The sequence below is a fragment of the Protopterus annectens genome, chromosome 1.part2 (genome assembly GCF_019279795.1).
Source record: "Protopterus annectens isolate FY-2018-M chromosome 1.part2, PAN1.0, whole genome shotgun sequence".
NCBI lineage: Eukaryota > Metazoa > Chordata > Ceratodontiformes > Protopteridae > Protopterus > Protopterus annectens.
In genome coordinates, this window is record NC_056727.1 from 181,802,437 (window position 1) to 181,824,584 (window position 22,148).

Genomic DNA, 22,148 nt, shown 5'->3' on the forward strand with positions numbered 1-22,148 from the left:
TAAACACTCTGGGCGCAGTAGATAAGCCAAAGGGCAATGCAGAGAATTGATAATGGGTTGAACCTGCAAGAAATCTGAGTTATCTTCTGCAATCTTGTCTGATAGGGACATGCAGGTATACCTCCTTGAGGTCCAATGTTACCAGCCAAGACTTCTTGCCCAGCATGGGAAGAAGCTGCTGTAATGTGAGCATCTTGAATTTTGGTACCTGTAAATATGTGTTTAGGATGAATAGGTCTAAAATAGGTCTCCAATCTTTGTCTTTCCTTGGTACCAGGAATAGTCTGGAATAAAACCCTTGACCTTGTTCTTTTGCAGGTACCTCTTGAATAGCTTTCATGTCCATGAGAGCTGAAATTTGTTTTTGTGCCTCTGCCCTTTGATTTTGTGGCAGGTTTGGCATGCCTCTCATTTTTGGAAGGGTGTGAAAGTGGAATCTGTAGCATCTGTCTATAATGCCCAGAATCCATGTGTCTTTTGTGACAATATGCCAATTTGAGAATAATGACAGTTTTACGCCCAAAGGTGCTCCCCCTTTTGCTTGGCAGGTAAAGGGGGAAGTCATTGTGTCTGCTTTCTGAATGACTGTGATCTATCTTCTCCACCTCTTGGGGTTGGTGCTTGCCATTGTCTGGCTCTGAATGATCCTTGAGGTTGACCTCTACCCCTCGGGCGTCTGTATCTGCCTCTTTGAGGTCTGTCTGTGGCTGGAAAGGACCAATTTTTTGAAGGCCAATTTCTGCTGAAACGTGGAGGTTGTACCTGTAGGAAATCTTTCACTGTTTGCATTGATCTCGCTTTTTCCTCTATTTTCTTTAGTACCTCCTCAGCTTTAACACCAAACAATACATCTTTTTGAAGAGGTGCATCTAGTAATTTAGCTTTGACATGATCTGGTAAGGCTTGCTCTTTGAGCCAAGCATGTCTACGTAATACAGACCCTGTAAAGTACAGTTTTGTACCTACCATAAATGTAGATGTTCGAGGATCCACATTGCTGCAGTCCTAACACTTGGGTAGTCCGCTGTCCCAGTCGGCCCGAATACCAAAGTATATGGCTGACGTCGGTCAAGGCGCATTAGTCTGACGTCAGGGTACAAATGCGCATGACCGACGTCATATCCTCAGTCTTTTCTTGCCCCAGATGTCAGAAGACCCTAAAAAGATAAGGCCAAAACCACAAACACCAAACACTCCTGCACCAAAAATATGTACAATATATACAAAAGTACAAGAGTATAACCTCACCCACACAACCACCCCTAAACACAGAGGGGAAGGAGGGAGGGTAAATTGGACTGCAACAATGTGGATCCTCGAACATCTACATTTATGGTAGGTACAAAACTGTACTATGTTCTTCATTCCACATTGCTGCAGTCCTAACACTTGGGTAGAATCCCAAAGCAGAGGTAAGGGAGGCTGGCAAATCATAAAGAAGCTGGAGCTGTCAACATGCCTTGCAAAATAGCTGTGGCAAAACCAGCCCTAGATTTAGAGTAGAGAGGAAGGTGGTAATGCTTAGAGAAAGTATGCACTGAACTCCAAGTAGCTGCCTCCAAAATATCCTTAGTTGCCACCCCCCTTAGAAATGCTGTTGAAGTGGCAGTAGCCCTAGTGGAATGAGGCCTAATCCCAGCTGGAATCTCCTTGCCATGATGGGAATAACAAAATGCAATGCAAAACCCAATCCACTTAGAAATAGTTTGTTTTGACACAGGCTTGCCCTGAGAACTCAAAGCAAAAGAAATAAACAACTGCTGAGACTGCCTAAAATCCTTAGTCCTGCTTAAATAATAACGCAACTGCCTGTGTACATCTAAAGTGTGCAAAATCTTTTCCCCTTATTTTGGGGATCTGCATAGAAAGTAGGCAAATGAATAGTTTGGTTTAAAGCCACACTAGAAACCACCTTAGGCATAAAGGAAGGATTAGTACGTAATGATACCCTATCCTTATGGAAAATCTAAAAAGGCTGTACGGCCATAAGGGGCTGCAATTGAGAAACCGTTCTGGCAGAAGTAATGGTAAACAAAAAATCAGTCATCCATGACAAGTATTTCAAATCAGCAGTAGCCGAGGCTCAAAAGGTTGTAGAGTAAGTTTCTCCAACACAAAATTGAGATCCCAAGCAGGAGTAGGAGCTCACGGGGGTCTTATATTCTTTGCCCCTCTAAGAAATTGCTTGAACAAAGGATCACGCTAAAACAATGGTGGGTCACAATCATAGTGAGCTGAAATTGCTGCAGCATGAATCTTAATGGAAGAGAAAGACAAACCTTTGTCCAATAACTCAGTAAGATATTGAAGAGCCACACTCAAATTAGGCTCAGAAATCTCCAAATTCTTTGCTGCACTCCAAAATAAAAATCTCTTCCATTTTTCTGCGTACACTTTCCTTGTACTAGGTCTTCTGGCTTCCATAATCACATTTAAAACTTGTTGAGGAAGTTGAGACCTGCTGTGTTTCAAAACAGAATATGCCAGGCTGTTAGATGAAGAGAGTGAAGCTTGACATTGAGCAGATGACCGTCCCTCTGAGACAGCAGGTGCGGAATCAAAGGTAAAGGCCATGGAGGCTTCCTTACCAGACTCCTCAGTAATGGGTACCAGTGTTGCCGAGGCCAATCTGGAGCTATTAAAATCATCCTTGGCTTGTCTTGTCTGACCTTTAGGAGCACCTTTGGGAGAAGAGGCAGAGGTGGAAAGGCATACACATGAAGATTTTTCCAACTGAAAGAAAGAGCATCCACTTTCCAAGCTGTGTGATGAAACCTCTTTGTGCAAAACTTTGGCAGCTGGTGGTTTAGTGGAGAAGCGAACAGATCTATGTCTGGAGTTCCCCATGACACTGTCAATTTCCGAAATACATGAAGATACAGTTTCCACTCGTGGGGATCCATGATTTGTCTGCTTAACACATCTGCTAAGGAGTTCTGTGCTCCCGGCAGAAACCTTGCCTGAAGAGTTAGTTGCAAGCTGAGCGCAGTCTCCCATAAAATCATTGCTTGCCTGTATAACGGGTAAGAATGTGTTCCCCCTTGTTTGTTGATGTACCACATGACAGTTGTGTTGTCTGTTAGAATCAACACCTGCCCTGGAAGAAGTAACTCCTTGAAAGCCATTAATGCAAACTGGACTGCTAACATCTCCTTCATGTTGATATGTAGATGCTGTAGTCTGGCAGGCCACTTGTCTTGTATCCACTTTCCATTTAGATGAGCTCCCCAAGCAATGTCTGAGGCATCTGTCGTTAGAATCTGACTCGCCTCTGGCCGGGTCACAGAGAGTCCCTTGTTTAGGTGACATTCCTGAGCCCACCACAAAATTCCTTTTGAATGCAAGGTATTATTTGAATGACAGTGTCCAAATCCTGGCAGTGCTGTGTCCATACATTCTTGAGATACCATTGCAGCTTCCTCATATGCAGTTTGGCATTGGGAAGCACCAGAATACAAGATGCCATGAACCCTAAGGCTTGAAGGACTGTCCTTGCAGTCAGCCCGGACTGAAGAGATAGATGTTGGAAGTAAATGGAAAGATTCTTTTGTTTGTCCGGGGTTAAAAAGGCCATCTGGGCTGCTGTATTCAGTCTCACACCCAGAAAGCACATGTCTTGAGAGGGTACTAGACTGGACTTTATTTCGTTCACAGAATACCCTAGGCATCTTAGCACTGCTATCACATATTCCAAATGCTGTAAAAGGTCTTCCTTGTCTTGAGCCAGAATCAGGCAGTCGCCCAAGTAAGGATAGATTTGTATTCCTTTTAGCCTGAAGTAAGCTATCACTGGAGCCAGAACCTTTGTGAATACTCTGGGCGCAGTAGATAAGCCAAAGGGCAATGCAGAGAACTGATAATGGGAATTCCCAGCTCGAAAACGCAGATACTTCCTGCAACTTAGCCTGATAGGCACATGAAGGTAAGCCTCCTTGAGATCTAAAGTTACCATCCAGTGATCTTTGCCCAGCAGAGGTAAAAGCTGTTGTAACGCCAACATTTTGAACTTGGGAATGTCCAGATAAGTGTTGAGGATAGATAAATCCAAAATTGGTCTCCACGTGTTCCCCTTCCTTGGTACTAGGAACAGGCGAGAATAAAATCCTAGGCCCCTTTCTGGTACAGGAACCGGCTGAATGGCCCCTATTTGGAGTAACAGAGAAATTTGCTTGTGAGCCTCTTTTCTTTGTAGAGGAGGAATGTCTGGCATGCCTTTGAAAGGAGGCAAGGTATGGAAATAAAACCTGTAACCGGGGTGAATGATATCCAATACCCATCTGTCTTGGGTAATTAAATCCCAATTTTCTTTGAAAAGAGCCAGCCTTCCTCCCAAAGGTGCTGCCAGACGAGAATGTACTGGCAGCTGAAAAGGCAGGTCATTGGGTCTGTTTACGAAAGGACTGACCCCTGCCCTCACCAGAAGACTGAGCAGGTGAACTCCTGTTCTAGGCCTAAAAGAACCTTGAGCTCTAGCCCTACCACGCGTAGACCTACCCCTAGACTGGGAATCATAAGCAGGATATGTCCATCCCTTAGTAGGCCAATTTCTACTAAACTTGGAGGCTGCACCTGCAAAAATCTTTAACAGTCTGCATAGACTTAGCCTTGTCCTCCATTTTCTTTAAAACTGCTTCCACAGGCGAACCAAACAACACATCAGACTGTAATGGAGCATCCAAAATCCTTGTCTTAACATGCTCAGCTAAATTCTGATCCCTCAACCAGGCGTGCCTACGAAGAACAGAACCAGTGGCAGCCACCCTCGAGGAGGCCTGCACAGCATCAAAACCACATTGCAAGGAATGCTTACCCACCTGTTCAGACACATGAACTAAATCCTGCAGCTCTTTACACTCAATACCTTCCGCCAGAGCATCCACCTTAGACTTCAATTGTGAAAGGAGATAATTTTGATATTTTAACATGTGAAACTGGCAATTCCACCGCCTCATGGCTAAAGTGGAAGAAGTATACACTTTCTTTCCCCATCTATCCAAAGCCCTTGCCTCTTTATCAGGAGGAACAGGATTTTTAACAACAGAAGCCTTAACACCTTTAGGCCCCTGAGAAACAGTTTCGGGTCTGCCCTAGGACTCTTAAAAGATACTTATGAGCTTCAGGCACCCTATAGTACCTATCTGGTTTAACTGGGGCAGGAGGCAAAGAATCAGGGTTCAGGGAAGCCTCTGCAAAAACATCTTCCACCACATTCAGAACAGGAGGTATAGCTAAAGGCCTATGCTGGGGTAAAAACAAAAATTCCCTAAGCCTCTTCCTGGAATCAGAGAAATCTTGACCTTCCCATTTAAAATGCTCCCTCATGGAATGAAGAGTCTCTGAAAAAGAAAAATCCTCAGGAGGAGAAGCTGAAGGAGTAGAATCATCCACATCAGAATCAGAATAAGGAGGATACTCCTGCACGTCTTCAGCCGAAGACTCAGAAGCCTCCGAACACTGCTCAAAACTCTCAAACTCAGGTTCCACCCTAGGCCTCTTGTCAGGAGGGGGCATAGAACCTCTAATCATAGTAATCAAATCTTCTGCCATTTTAAGCATATGTTTCTTAGGCAAAGATCCTGAAGAGCTAGGAGAAACCCCCACTGAAGTTAAACCTGGCCTGCCTCTCAAAGAAGCCTTGGAAACAGAAGGGGAGGCTCTAACCACCTTAGGAAGAGAGGGAAGAACAGCCACCTGAGAAGCCCCCTCAGCCTGGCCTACCTCCTGAGAGGACACATCCTGTAACAGTAAAGTCTCTCCCTGAGACTCCAAAGAAACTCCTGGCAGAACCTCCGGCTCCACTGAGCCTTTCAAAGAACCGACGTCCGGGACTGACGGTTCTTCCAACCTAGGCTTTGCAGCTTTGTCCTTGCGCTTTTTGGACGAAGCGCCCGTCCGCGCATCCGACGGCATTTTATAATTACAACGCTTCCCAAAAACTAACCTGGCACAGTCTAACCTTCTCTTTATAGTGCGTTTGTTAAATCTAGCACAAGAGCGACATCCAACAACGTTGTGCTCAGGCCCTAAACAAGGTATACACAAGGTATGGTAATCCCTATGAGGTATCTGTTTCCCACAAGAAATACAGTTATTCACTTTTTCTGACATCCGGTTAAATACTGAGGCAAGAAAAAACTAAAATATTCCCCAACGGGGTACTTAGCCAACTTTGATTCGGTCTGAAACTCCGACTTCAGAAAATTTCAGAACGCCAACCTGCACTCGCAAAACTGCTTCTGCATCGGACCATGCGGCAAAAAAGACTGAGGATATGACGTCGGTCATGCGCATTTGTACCCTGACGTCCTGACGTCAGACTAATGCGCCTTGACCGACGTCAGCCATATACTTTGGTATTCGGGCCGACTGGGACAGCGGACTATCCAAGTGTTAGGACTGCAGCAATGTGGAATGAAGAACATCAGCAGCTCTACATGAGGCCTCTAAAGCATCAAAACCACACTGCAAGGTATGTTTACCCACTTGCTCTACACCATGCAACAAATCCTGCAACTCTTTTAAATCTGGTTGTTCTGGTTGTGTCATTTTGCTTTTCAACTGAGATAACAAAAACTGTTGATACTTTAACATATGAAACTGACAGCTTAATGCCCTCATGGTTAAAGTGGCTGAGGTATACACCTTTTTCCCCCACCTTTCTAACGCTCTGGAATCTCTCTCTGAAGGTAATGGGTTTTTAGCAGTAGAGGCCTTAATTCCCTTGGGACCCTGTGAAATAGTTTCTGGGTCAGCAGTATGGCTTTTGTATAAGAACTGGTGTGAATCAGGAACCCGGTAATACCTGTCTGGTTTAACAGGAGCTGGAGGTAAAGAATCTGGGTTGAGGCTGGCTTCTGTGTACACATCATCTAATATATCTAAAACAGGAGGTATAGCCAGGGGCCTATTCTGGGGGAGCAAGAGAAAATCCCTGAGCCTTTTCTTGGAATCTGAGTAATCTTGGCCTTCCCAGTGAAAGTGTTCCCTCAAAGTATGCAGGGTTTCCCCAAAAGAGTAGTCCTCAGGGGGGGAGACCGAGGGAATAGACTCCTCTGCATCACAGTCTTCAAAAGGAGAATAGGAATAGTCCTGGTCCTCAGAATGTTCAGAGGTAATAGAGGCTTGATCTGAGGAAGGGTAGTCTTCCTCTAATCTGGGCCTTTTGTCTGAGGAGGGTTGAGAACCCCTGATAAGAGTAATCAAATCCTCAGCCATTTTGAGCATCTGTTTTTTTAGGCATGGGGCCTTGACAGGGGGTCTGAGGTCCCTGTTTTTTAGTTTTCATGGCTGCTTTAGATTTTGTGAAAGCTTTAATAGAGAAGGAGGAAGGCCTGAAGAATGAGAAATGTCAGGCCTGTCTAAACTCTGAGTTTCCCCGCCAAGAGTGGCGTCGGTATCTGTAGTTGGAATGGGAACTGAGGAGCCTGCGACCTCGGGTACTGAAGACACCGGTAAAGAAGTGTCATCGGTACTCAGGGGCTGTGTAGGTGCCTCACTGAGAACCGGAGAACCGGTAGTCGGCCTTAGCGTGGTGTCAGTAGAAGTTGCGGACCTCGTATGTCGGTCCTTATCTTTGCGTCTTTTACTCAAAACTGGAGTTGGAGTATCCGACGACATAATATAATTAAATTTTTTACCAAAATAGTGAAGGGCGAACTCTGCCCGACGCTTAATAGTGCGTTTGTTGAATCTAGCACAAAAACGGCAGGCCGAGACGTCGTGGTCTGGGCCTAAGCAAGGAATACAGAAAGAGTGGAAATCCTTATGCGGTATTTGCTTCCCACATGAAATGCAATTATTAACTTTGTCTGACATCGGTCTGAGGCAAGAAAAGTTTCCCCAACGGGGTACTTAGCTTTCAAGAAGACTTCGGCTGAAATATTTTCGTAAATCTCAGGAGCTGGCCGACCGGCACTTGCGAACTGCTTCTGCTTCGGGCACCACGCGGCAAGAAAGACTGAAGAAGATGGCGTCGGCTGGCTCTTTTAAATCCCTGCCGCACTGACGTCAGGGAAGAAGCAACGACAACCGATGCCAGACCCAGACTTTGGAATTCGGCCGACCGAGGACCCGCCTGACGGCAGGATAACCCATCTGTTATGACTGCAGCTGTATGCACGATTAACATCTTACCTAAACAGCAGAGACCTCCAAAAAGCACTCATAAACATTCCACACACAACACAAAACACATCACAGACAGTAGAAAACAGATCAGTGTCTCTCAAACACAGCCCATAAGGCATAACAATAAACTCATACAGCCCACAAGGCCCAACAATAAACCAAACATACTAGTCATTGGCAACTCAATTGTGACACACACCGATGTTCCCCTCACCAGGCTCGACAAGGAAAAGATCATGGTCAGTCGTCTGTAAGATGCCAGAATCCGGCACATCACACTTAAGTCTCTCCACAATAGCTACAAGTATGACCATTACTGTTCATGTCAGTGTGAATGACGTGAGACGTACCTCCCTGGATTATATGAAGAGAGACATTATTGAGCTGTCAGAATATGTGTCCCAGGCAGGTATAACCTTAGCCCTAAGCAGCATCCTACCTTCACTAAGAATGATACCACAATACCAACAAAAAAAAATTGACTTCAACAATTGGCTTAGTTACTGGTGTCATTCCAAGGGGATCCAGTGTCTGTCTGGGATGACGTGGTTGACCGGCCTTGATGCTTTGCCAGAGATGGCCTCCACTTGTCACCCCTGGGATTCAGGATTCTGGCCAAGGTTCTTGCCTCCCCATTGTTCCATTTTTAGGCAATGTCCCACAGACAAATTTTCCAACATAAAAGATCTGTCTAAAAGCAAATTGAAGGTCATGTTGCTTAACGCTAGGAGCCTTAACCTGAAAATGCACTCACTTGAGGCTCTCCTATCACTGGAAGATGCCGACATCTGTGCAGTCACGGAAACTTGGTTCAAGGCTGCGGAGAGCACCCCTGCCTTACCAGGCTATACCTCATTCCACACATTCTGACCCCAAAATGAGGTCAGGAAGACTAAGGGTGGTGCAGTTTCTATTTTCTTTAAAGACAATTTATTTATTTATTTTACATTTGTTGACCGGGCTAGTCTAACTGGATATATGTCCATTTTCAGTAGAGGCCCGGGGAGAAGCAAAATATAATCACTTATACAAAAGATTAATTTGTATGCTGAACATTGCAGGTGTAGAACAGGGAATAATCACAGAGGTCGTTTGTTCATAGCATAGTTCTAAATATACAGATACAATTAGTACAATACAAATGTAGTTGCAATGCATGTAAAAAGATAGCAACTGAGTTAGACAATATATTAGTAAACAAGTTGACAAAAAAAGAAAAAAAGTAGGAGCTGTAATATTCAGTATAAGAGTAAAACTAGTCTCCTTAATGAAATTATGAGAATGTGAGTAAAAATATCTAGAAAGGTCTAGGTTAGTTGTTTCCAAGAAAAGGAACAAGACTACTGAGAAGAGGAGAGTAGGTAGATCCAAGTAAGACAGGTAGTAGATCAGTCAGGTTTAGTACAGGGGCTCAACCTGTGTGTTCTGAGGAAAAGTTTCAGTTTGTTTTTAGAGAGTGATATAAAGGGAACAGAGGAAAGTTCGCTAGGAAAAAGGTTCCAATATTTTCCAAAAGTATTAGGAGAAGAGAGAGAGTCTCCAGCCTTGTTGCTTGATTTACAAATATTTACAAGAAGTCTATGTGATGAACGTAAGGTCTTTAGATTGTTGTAGGGGATAATGAGGGTAGCTAGTACAGGGGTATTGGTATGATGGCAAAGGGTTTTGTGGACAATGGTAAGTTGGTAGAATTTAAGCTGATTTTGTAATTCAAGCCATCCTAGTTGCTTTAGGTTAATACAGTGGTGGGTTCTGAAAGGGTTACCTGTAGCAAATCTGGCTATGCTACTGTAGGCGTTTTCCATTTTATTAAGGTTGTTTTTAGAGAGATTAGTATATATGGGGTGAGGCACAGAGGACAGTAGAAATTAGGTGAGTATGAGCAACAGTTATTCTTACTGCAGGAGAGAGAAAGGGTTTGATCCTGTAGAGAGAGCCTAGTTTTCTATTAACAGATTTTAAGGTATTGTTAATATGGGTGTCAAAGTTTGGTAGTTGGGTCTGGGGATATGGGAGTACTGTTATTGGATGTTACTGTGAAGTCTATTGGGGGGGGACTTACAAGTAGGAGTGAAAAGGAGCAGTTTAGTTTTTTGGGGGTTTAGAAGGAGACAGCGTCAAGTAAACCACTGTTCAACTGTGTTAAAGACCTTTTCGGTAAGGGAGTGAAGTTCAGATATTGATGCGGCTGAGCATATGAGTGTCGAATCATCTGCATATTGTATGCATGCAGCTTGGGGGATTGCTAGGTGAAGGTCGTTGATACATACAGAAAATAGGAGAGGTCCTAATATGGACCCTTGAGGAACCCCTATGATGACGGGCAGATGGGTAGATAGAATGTTATGCCAAAGCACGGTCTGTTGTCCAGATAGGATTGGAACCATTTTATAGCTAATGCATCTAGTGACAGAGATTTGAGAATATTTATAAGTATAAGTATCTGGTGATTTACCATACTGAAAGCCTTAGACAGATCTATAAACAGTACAGAGGAATGCATATTGAGGTTGCGGTTTTTGTTGATACAGTCAGTGAAGGAAAGAAGGGCAGTATCAGTGCTGTGGGAAGGTCTGAAACCATGTTGAGAGTTGGAAAGTAAGTTATTTTGGATTAGGTGGTCTAGCAATTGTTTATGGATGCATTTTTCCATGATCTTTGCTAGGGGAGACAGTAGGGCAATGGGACACTAATTGGAGAGTTCAGTGGAGTTTCCTCCCTTATGAAGGGGGATAATATGGGAGACCTTCCATATTCTAGGGATGTGTCCTTCACTGACGGTTCTATTGATAAGAATGGAAATGGGTAGGCAATAGATTTGGCTGCCTTTTGTAGGTATTCAGCGGGTAGTTGGTATGCTGAAGGAGTGCATGGTTTCAGTTTTTGGATAAGGGCAAGAATATATGTTGCTGGGACTGGTTGGAAGAGAAATGGAGGGGGTGGGTTAGTGATAGAGTTGGCTATAGGTAAGTCCTGAGTGGATAACTGACTGGCAAGGGTATGAATGGCCTCAGTGAAAAAGGTATTAATGGCATTAGCAGTCTGCAGACAAGCACACTTCCAGACTGGTTTGCCAGCATGATGCACTAGAGCTTCTCCAGGTGCAACTGACAACTGCCAAGACACCCATCCAAGTTATAGCCAGCTACAGACCCACCCTCCATGACTCAGTACACCCACTCATCCTACATGGACTCCATCAAGGTACCCCCTAACACCTTGATCCTTGGTGACTTTAACTGCCATAAACTAGGTGAACTATTTCTGCTCTAATGCACTCGCCCAACGATTCCTTGACGTCATCAATTGTAACGCACTAAACCAGCTTGTCTCTTTCCCCACAAGGTGAGATAGCATTTTACACTTGGTTCTCAACAACATGGGCAGCCGCTGCACCACTCCCATAGTAAGTTCTTTCCTTGTGAGATCAGCATCGGTCTGTCTCAAAGTGTCTATCCCGTCTAACCTCCCCAGCCATAACCAGACTAAAAAAAAAATTCTCAAAAACCAGACTACAACTTTTTATGGGAGGGTATCAGTAGCTTTACACCACCACCCCCCTCAGAGGGTACAGACAAATATGCTGAACAGTATGACAGTGCAGTATACAAGCACCTGTACAACTGCATGGACACAGCCATACCCAACAGAACTAAAACCTGCCCGTCAAGGAAACTCAAATCTATCTGATGGACATCATTCTAAAAAAAAAAAACGAGGTTAGTTTTTTAGACTTGTTTTTACAATGGAACGCTAAAAATGGGGAGTTTGAAAGTAAGGTATATAGAAAGGTTACTGTTATGAATTTGAACTACAATAGCAATCACCCATTTCATATAAAGAACTTGCCAGAGGACAGTATATCAGGCCAAGTAGAATGACAACAAGTGACTCAGTTTTAAAGGAGGAATTTAACCTTATTACAAACTTAATTTTGAATAGGGGGTATGAAAAGAATTTCTTAGAGCAGATAGAAAATGAAATTATGGAAAAAAGAAATGCTTTTTCCACCCATTTTAAGACATTCCTTTAATAAAGATGGCAAGGGTTCTGATATTAGAGAAAATAGGGGTGAAACAGATAAAGAAAACACAGTGTCATTTCATTTTGCTGACTTTGGCTGTACAAGGTTTTTGTTTGTTAAAAGGAAAAAACTGTTCTCCAAGAGTAAAAAGGCACAAATTCCCAACTGGAAAAACTCCCTCCTTAGCCTCAACAAGCAAATTAGATCACTAGTGAAAACCTCCAAAGCCAATTATGAATTGAAACTAGTCTCTGAAACAAAGGCTAACCACAAAGCCTTTTTCAGTTACGTTAGAAACCTCCATGGCAAAGCCCAGGTTTGTTCCGATTTAGTTGTTAATGGCATCACTTACACAGATCCTGTTGACTTAGCCAACCGGCTAGCAGATAGGTTCAGTGCAAACTTCACCCCCTTGTCCCCCAGCCCAAAGGCCCATTTGACATTCTCATTTGTTGCCCCGCACCTCACTTCTCCATAGATCAATTGTCAAAGGCCTTACCCAAGACAAAGAACACAACTTCCATAGTCATGACAGTATCCCAGGTTGTATTCTGCAACATCTCCAGCAAGAACTAGCCTTGCCATTGAGCACCCTGTTCAACCATAGCTTAAGTACAGGCTTCATTCCAGCAGAGTGGAGAACTGCCATTGTCACCCTTTGCACAAAGGTGGTGGTGCCATTACTGACCTTGGAAACTATCTTCTCATTAGCTTGACAAGTCTGATCTGTAAGGCCATGGAGCATATTATTATGGACCTCATAAACTCGGACATAGGCAAGCTCCAAGCACTTAACCTCACCCAATTCGGATTCGTGAAGGGCAAAAGTTGCTTAGTGGACCTGGTTGACTTTTCTGAGATGGTCAATAAGGCTCTGGATGAGGGAAAGTCAGTACATACAGCTTACCTTGACTTAGCCAAAGCCTTTGAAAGATTCCCCCACTCTGGTATTGAAAAGCTAACAACTTGCCGTAAATCCCCATCACATCAGGTGGGTAGCCAACTGGCTCACTGATAGGGCCCACAAGGTCACCACCTCCAATAGCAGACCTGTCACTAGTGGTGTTCCCCCAGGGATCAGTCCTTGGACAGCTATTGTTTGCCATCTACTTCTCAGAGGTACAGGCAAAGAAAAAAGACCTGTGGCTGACCAAGTCTGCGGACAATTGTAAGTTGGGTGCTGTCATTAACTCCCCAGGTGATGTTAACATACTTCAAAAGGGTCTCAGAGCAACAAATGACTGGTGCCAAAGTCATGGCCTTAAGTTAAAATGCAAAAAAATGTATTATCATACCATTCAGCAAAAACACGGCCCCAACTGATTACCACATTAACAGTAACCCCCTAAGCACAACCTGTGGGGAGAGACCTGGGTACACAGGTTGACAACAATCTCACATTTGACCATCATGAAGCAGCAGTGGCCAGAAAAGCTTTTATTTGGTTCATCCCATAAGTAAAGGGACTGCATTCAGAAAAAAGGAGGTTATTACCTCTCTGTACTCCTCCTTCATTAGGCCAATAATAGAGTATAATGCCCCGTTTGGGTTTTACCTCTCCAAACACCTGCACCAACTGAAGAGGCCACAGAAATACCTCACAAATGCCCTCCAACGCCTGTCCTATGTGGACAGGCTCAAATCACTATCACTCTACTCGGTATCGTACAGATTGCTCAGGGGTGATCTATGTCTTGCCTACAAGGCAATCTCAGACCCTGCTCTACTACAGATGCTACACATCCGTAAGTCTACTCATGCATTACCCGATCAAACGGCTTAAATCTAAAATGTGACATTAACAAAACCTGCTGGAGATAGAGGCTTGTCTTCCAGAGGCTGCCCAGTCTCTGGAATAGACTCCCCACACACATCAACGTACGTCACTGACCCTCTTCAAGCACAACCTTGATAAGTGGATGGGAAACTACAAATATGTCCCAGGGTTCCACCTGTGCCCCTCACTGACAGGGGCAACGGGTGCTGATTGAGGTTTCTTTTTTGGGGATAAACTCTTGGCTAGGCTTCTAAGGGCCCATGGGCCATTAGCCTAATAATCTCCTATGATCATAAAGCATTTTACTACTACACATATATAAATACACAAAAATCCATATTGTCATATAAGTTCAGACTTTAAGTAATCTTACATCAGATGCATCACAGACCCAGCTCACCATTATTCCAGTGCTCTTTAGCATGGCTTTCCCAACTACTCCACTCTTCTTCCATCTTTTGAGGATGAGATGATACGTCATAATCTCCTACAGGAGTCTCAGCAACTAATGAGCCTTCCTGCTGCTGAGCTGTTCTCCACTGTTCCATCTGGAAGTCATATGCAGCTTTTTCTAACAAAGTGCAAGAAACATGCTCACTTTAAAGGTAGCCAAAGAAAATACTGACACTGTTTAATCTAGGCTCTGAATGACTCAAAATGCAGCATGGTCAAAGGCATATACAGTCTTAATTCCCATTATTGCTAATACAAGTTTACAGCATGCACATTAAACAATGGTCCTGAACATCAATTTACTGTACGCATACTGCTCAGCTTCTACCAATGTGAACAGCAAGAAATAAACTAAAATTCAGAGTCAAAGGCAAGTATTAGGCTAGCTGCACTTGCAGGCCATTTTAAGCCTAGCCAGTTTCCCTTCAAGGATGAGAACCAAACTCTGCATTTTATGTCTGTGTATCTTAACAGTTACACCAAACTCCAACTCCTAAGCATAGATTCCAAAGATTCAATTTCTGTCTTATTTAGACGCAAGAAGCTTACACGGTGAATGGCTGCTCCAAACAGATGTTTTGACTTAAGCAATGACTTGAAATGATTAAACAAAAGCATACAATCATGAGATACATTCTTATGTTATCAGGTGAACTACGATAAGTCCTTCTTTGGTAGGGTTTTGCTTGGGTCCATTCTTTCCTCCAATCACTATCAGGAAAAACTATTCAGAACTCCTGCAATCAGGGATACTTATGTACCTGCGCTGATGCCTGTTGTGATGCAATATGCTTGCTACATATTAAGTGTGTGCGTGTCCCTCACACTTGCCAGTCTGAACCTATGCTTTTATTACATACCCTTCTGCAAATCACAACATAATGACAATTTGTTATGTTAATATACATAAACAAGCAATATATAAACATATATTGTCAGCAATCAAGTCTCATGGAGAACAATACTTTTAACGGATGGCATAATAACTAAGATGTTTACCTGACAGACAAGGTACAGGGTTTGAGTCTCACAATGGAAAAATTGACTAGGCTTAAAATAACACGAACCAGCAACTAACCTAATACTTACCTATGATCCCATGTAAAAAGATTTGAGCTACAGCACTTACATTAAGTACTCTGTTCTGTAGATAGGTAGGCAAGGGTTCTAATCTAACTGCAGTAAACTTGCATGTTTCTGTTTAGTTAGCTGTCACTATAGAGACCATTTTACTGATGGGTTTGGCATAATGGTTAATGTCTTCATCTCATAGACAAAAGATACAGGATTTTTGATTATGACCTCAGGTTACCGACTAGGCTTAAAACTGCCCTTCAGGGCAGTAAGCCTAGTACTCTGTTATGCTATGAACCTGTACACTTGCCTGATGTACAAGTAATGTCAGCAGCAGGAAGTGATGAAAGACAAAATAATCTACAAAGGGTGAAGTATTCTTGACTCATCAAGAAGGGTTCTATTGCAGATAGTACAGGCACAAGAATTACTTACCTTAACAGTGTGTAAAAAAATATGCTATAACATTTGTGTTTACTCACCTTCTGTTTCCCATGACCTGGTCATATTATTTCACTAGTGGCTTGCTCTTGCAATGATTAACATAGGTTTTACAACATAAAAGGTACTGATGCAGGTGGTAATAAAGGCTACCACATTAATAACGTGTTATTCACTGTGATCATCAATTATTTGAGCTAAGGCTCCTTGCAGTGCTAAGTTTTTGTGGTAAGCAAACTACCACTACTGGTGTTAATGCTAGCATTAATTGATGAACGACATGGAGTTGTGGAGAGAGTCAGGCTTTACTATTATGGAGAACCTGCGTAACGTACATTACAAGAATGCACTTACTTATTCAGGAAATATCAACGTAACAAGTAAATCATAACACTTGGTAAAACCCTAAACAGTATTTAGCCCAGAAGGAAGACAATTACAAGACACCTAAATAAGGCATAGTTACATACAAATATTTCAGGAATGAGCAATAATGCCCTTCTAATCTGCAAATATACTGAAACAGTCATTTCCAATAAGTGTCCAGGTTGTTCTTAAAAATATTTAAACTAGTGCTTGCTTTAACATAATTTGTGGTCTAATACAATTGGCTATGCTCTCAGAGAACCAATTAATTCATCTCTCATTCCTATATAATCTTGTACATAGATTATCGGATGATTCAGTACTACTTTTTGATAACAAACATTCCTAGAGATAGCCATCTTTAAATGTCCTATCTGAATTATGTCTTCTCTTAAATATCTGTATCAGATACTGTGCAAGTTAAAATATTTTAGTCTTTTATAATTATTTAAATTTTCACATCCACGAATGCCCTTGGTATATTTCAGCTGTACTGTTTCAATTTAATTACATCTGTTTTCTTATATGATTTCCATATTATTATTCCATATTCTAGTTTGGGTCTAATGTAACTAGCAAACAATGGTTTCATCATTTCTGATTTCCTAAACTTTATAGATCTTTTTATACATCCTACAGTTCTATAACTATCACTAACCAACTGGTTGATTTGATTAGAAAAATTAAAAGCTGGATCTACCCACATACTCAGATCCTTACAAGAATCCACAGTTTGAATCACTGTGAGCTATATTCACCTTTCAGTCTATGTCTCCCAAATCTCATATGCTTTGTTTTTGATGTATTTATCAGCATATTACTCTGCTGTGCCCAAATGGTCAATTTAGTCAAGATCATTTGCAAACATGCCCTATCTGTAACACATGTAATCAGTTTAACCATTTACGTCATCTGCACACAGCTGTAGAAAACCTCAAATGAAAAACACGTGGCAGCTTCCAAACATGTTGTGCAGAAATGCTACTTAAACTACTGAGGCTGCTGTTGCCCATATAGAATAAGCTCTAATACTGCCTAGTAAAGCTTTACTGTTCTCCTAGCAAAAGTCTATAGAGTAGGCTAGTTACTTACAAAGACCTCAGTTACACATAAAACTTTGTTTCTACTTCTTTTTTTAGAGTGTGTCTTTCTTAAGATGTGATTTCCCCTAGCACTACAATATAGTTGCTCATGTACATTATTCTGGTAGAAGGACTAAAATACAGGTAACTAGACTGAGTTCTTTAGTGAGACTACTGAGACTACCTTAGGTGTAAAAGGAGGATAACTTTCAGGGAATTTTTCAATGCAGGAAAAAATGTAGAAAGTGGCTTACACGTAACAGCCTGTAATTTTGAAATCTTTCTTACAATGCTATAGCAGATAAAGAGTTTTCCATGACAGTTTTTTCCTCTCCATTGGAACTGGCCAATGGCTCCTCTACTGGCCTACTTGTTCTGTCATGGGTGAAATTCAAGCCTCTCCACAATAAGAAAGAGTCCTAAAACCTAGTCTTTACTACTTGAGGATCCTAATTAGCCCATTCATTTACCCTCTGGTGAGACATGGGTGGTAGAAAGTGAGAAAGCTTTCACTTCCAGTGGGATGGGCTAACTTCAACCCTCCTCATTCCTACAAAGGTCAGACAGGCTTAGTGGAACATGTAGTGGGTGCCAGTGATGGTCTACCCCACACTTACACACACAAAATATGCCAAAAGGACAAGTCCTTTTCATTTACAGAGCAGCACCACACACAACTTTCTTGTTCTCCACTGCAAAAATTCATTTTGCATAAATGCACCCAGACATGTGCCCTTCCCAGCACTTTCTTCCTCCTCCTTACAATAAGCAAGCAGGCAATGCCCCTTCAATTCCTCCACCCCTGCCAGCTCTGTCAGGTCCCTCTGCCTTTAACTAAACTCAGGTCACATGGGTCATAGCAAAGGCATTATCCCTCAGTGTCTTCAGAGATGACTAAATGTTTTCCACAATAACTTCTTAATGTCCATTTTAGCTAGTTCAAAGGGGGTAATGCTAGCTTCTGTAGCACAAGTCTAAATTCCAAGAGAAGAAACTGGCTGTTCTGGAGCCCTTAGGAGAACACTCCTTGAAAGCAATGAAAGATGGATCAACTGATACTTGTGTAAAGACTAGTACAAAAGTAGTGGTGACAATATACACTGGATATAAAAAGTGTACACACCCCTGTTAAAATGCCAGGTTTTTGGGATATAAAAAAATGAGACCACAATAAATCATTTCAGAACTTTTCCCACCTTTAATGTGACCTATAACCTGTGTAATTCAATTGAAAAACAAACAAATCTGTTAGGGGAAAACATATAAAAAATAAAAAATGTACAATAAGCTGGTTGCATAAGTGTGCAAACCCTTAAACTACTTGTGCTTTAATTACAACATTCAGTCTTCTTGGGTACTCACCTGCCATCAATTAAAGAGACTGATTAACCCCAAATAAAGGTCAGGAAAATCCTACTAGGACAACTGAACTTTACTCAGTTGCCTGCTACAGCAAAAGCCATGGTTCGCAGAGAGCTTACAAAGCATCAAAGGAATCTCACTGTTGAAAGGTATCAGTCAGGAGAAGGGTACAAAAGAATTTCCACAGCATTGTATATACCATGAACACAGTGAAGACAGTCATCAAAAAGTAGAGAAAATATGGGACAACAGTGACGTTGCAAAGAACTGGACATACCTCCAAAATTGATGAAAAGAGAAGACTAAAACTGGTCAGGGAGGCTGCCAAGAGACCCACATCAACACTGAAGAAGCTGCAGGAATTTCTGGCAAGTACTGGCTGTGTACTACATGTGACAACAATCTCCCGCATTCTCCATATGTCTGGCCTATGGGGTAGGGTTGCAAGACAGAAGCTTTTTCTTGCACAGAAAAACATCCAGGCCTGGCTAAAATTTGCAAAACAATACATCACGTCTCCCAAAAGCATGTGGGAAAATGTGTTATGGCCTCTTGAGACCAAGGTTGAACTTTTTGGCCACAAATCCAAAAGATACGTTTGATGCAAAAACAACAATTCACATCACCAAAAGAACACCATCCCCACAGTGAAGCATAGTAGTGGCAGTATCATGCTTTGGGGTTGCTTTTCTTCAGCTGGAACTGGGACTTTATAGTCAAGGTGCAGGGGAATTATGAACAGCTCCAAATACCAGTCACTTTTGGGCCAAAACCTTCAGGCGTCTTGCTAGAAAGCTGAATATGAAGAGGAATTTCACCTTTCAACACGACAATAACCCCAAGCACATATCCAAATCAGCAAAACAAATGACTTACAGAAGAAAATTAAAGTTTTGAAATGGCTCAGTCAGAGCCCAAACATACATACAATAGAAAATCTGCCTGGTGACCTGAAGAGGGCTGTGCACAAGAGATGCCCTCGCAATTTGACAGATTTGGAGCGCTTCTGCAATGAAGAGTGGGCAAATATTACCAATTCAAGATGTGCCATGCTGATAGACTTCTACCCAAGAAGAAAGAATGCTGTAATTAAAGCAAAAGGTGCTTCAACAAAGTATTAATTTATGGGTGTGCACACTTATGCAACCAGCTTATTGTACATTTTTTATTTTTTATATTTTTTCCCCTTAACATACTTGTTTTTCAATTGAATTGCACAGGTTATAGGTCACATTAAAGGTGGGAAAAGTTTTGAAATGATTTATTGTGGTCTCATTCTTTTATATTACAAAAAACCTGGCATTTTAACAGGGATGTGTACACTTTTTATATACACTGTACTTCTATAGATATGCCAAGTCATATCCACAGAAGTTATTTAAATAATACAGTACAAGAGGCATAGTGCAATTCAAGAGGTTTACTCCTTTTGCAGTGTATGACACATTTTTCCCTTCACATAATTAATATTTCATATTCTTAGGCCTTCTGGCCTCCTTTAGGAGGTTTTGGAGAATAACTCCCTAGTAGATATAAAAGTTTCATGTTCCAGGCAAACAGATTCTGATTCAAAAGGTTGGGGTTTAGTTCTTTTCTGTATGGTTATGTTAGTATGGACTTGTGCAGCAGAAAGGGCCAAGTAGCAACGGTGGCTAACATTGTCAAACGAGGGATTTACAGTTGACTTGGCCAAAGGCTGGCTCTCTCTTGCTATGTTTTGAGTACAACTTTATGGATCACAAGAAAAATGTGGAAATACATAAAGAAAACTTTAATTCCATGAAAAAGAAAAGGCATCTGTTTTCCAAACAATCTGATGAGTAAGCAGGAAACAAAAGGTTTGGAATGGAATTTTATTTATTTATTTTTTATTGACCAGGTTAGTCACTCTAGGTTGGTGTCCTGTTTTAAGGGGAGTATTTCTAACACTGGTAGAAAATTGGCCAGGGCATCAGGAACTTCCCCTTGTCTTTTCGAGAGGTGCCATGGGATCTTCTACATCCACCTGAGCTACCACCAACTCAAGCAGATGCAATTGGTTTAATGTCTCATGGCATTTTAACAGGGACGTGTACACTTTTTATATACACTGTACTTCTATAGATATGCCAAGTCATACCCACAGAAGTTATTTAAATAATACAGTACAAGAGGCATAGTGCAATTCAAGAGGTTTACTCCTTTTGCAGTGTATGACACATTTTTCCCTTCACATAATTAATATTTCATATTCTTAGGCCTTCTGGCCTCCTTTAGGAGGTTTTGGAGAATAACTCCCTAGTAGATATAAAAGTTTCATGTTCCAGGCAAACAGATTCCGATTCAAAAGGTTGGGGTTTAGTTCTTTTCTGTATGGTTATGTTAGTATGGACTTGTGCAGCAGAAAGGGCTAAGTAGCAACGGTGGCTAACATTGTCAAACGAGGGATTTACAGTTGACTTGGCCAAAGGCTGGCTCTCTCTTGCTATGTTTTGAGTACAACTTTATGGATCACAAGAAAAATTTGGAAATACATAAAGAAAACTTTAATTCCATGAAAAAGAAAAGGCATCTGTTTTCCAAACAATCTGATGAGTAAGTAGGAAACAAAAGGTTTGGAATGGAATTTTATTTATTTATTTTTTATTGACCAGGTTAGTCACTCTAGGTTGGTGTCCTGTTTTAAGGGGAGTATTTCTAACACTGGTAGAAAATTGGCCAGGGCATCAGGAACTTCCCCTTGTCTTTTCGAGAGGTGCCATGGGATCTTCTACATCCACCTGAGCTACCACCAACTCAAGCAGATGCAATTGGTTTAATGTCTCATCCGAAGGATGACACCCTCAGGAGTGCAGCACTTCCTAATGCTGCATGGCAGTGATAGTAATAAAATCACCTGGAGTAGGAATAAAACCCACAGCATTCTCATCCTTCCAGCAATAAAGGCGGCTGTGCTATGTATGAATGTTGGGATGAATGGCACACAGTCCTACTTGTGGCATGACCCTCATCTGTGCAGCATACTAATGTCTTTACAGAGTTTCATTTGGTAAGATTCAGTTACTTGAGTAATTCTGTATATTGGTCCTGCAGTCCTGGAAGATGCAATGCTGAAAGTTGAAGTCTGTGCTGAATGGCACTACAGTGTTCTGACAATGCACAGAATTAAAGCTCTGGGCTGTTACTGAGCTACGTCCTGTAGTCAGTGGTTTGATTCTTTCCATCTCCATTTGTCTACTATATGATTCTGAGCAAGTCATCTGACCAGACAGTTCTCCAAGGTCTCCCCTAAAAATGTACACTTGTGATCAGTGGACTTATCCAATTAAGAAATCTACAAAAAAAAGCCCAATGACAGATGACAAGCCATTATGTTGAGTATATGCCACATTAGAATGTTGTTGCCTATACTGTCTTGCAAGGTGACCTGGAAGGTTAGCATGGTTCTGTAGATCGCTTTGAT

The 22,148-nt window shown here is 41.9% G+C and overlaps 1 protein-coding gene across 3 annotated transcripts in view; it reads right to left on the reverse strand.

Annotated features, from left to right (window-relative positions):
- The window catches only part of ANGEL2 (angel homolog 2), a 1,508,489-nt gene that overhangs the window by 279,438 nt on the left and 1,206,903 nt on the right, over positions 1–22,148 (reverse strand). For all 3 annotated transcript variants that reach the window (XM_044055504.1, XM_044055502.1, XM_044055503.1), the window contains exon 13: positions 14,329–14,499. In XM_044055504.1, coding sequence (XP_043911439.1) covers positions 14,329–14,499 — 171 coding nt within the window. The remainder of the gene's footprint in view (positions 1–14,328; positions 14,500–22,148) is intronic.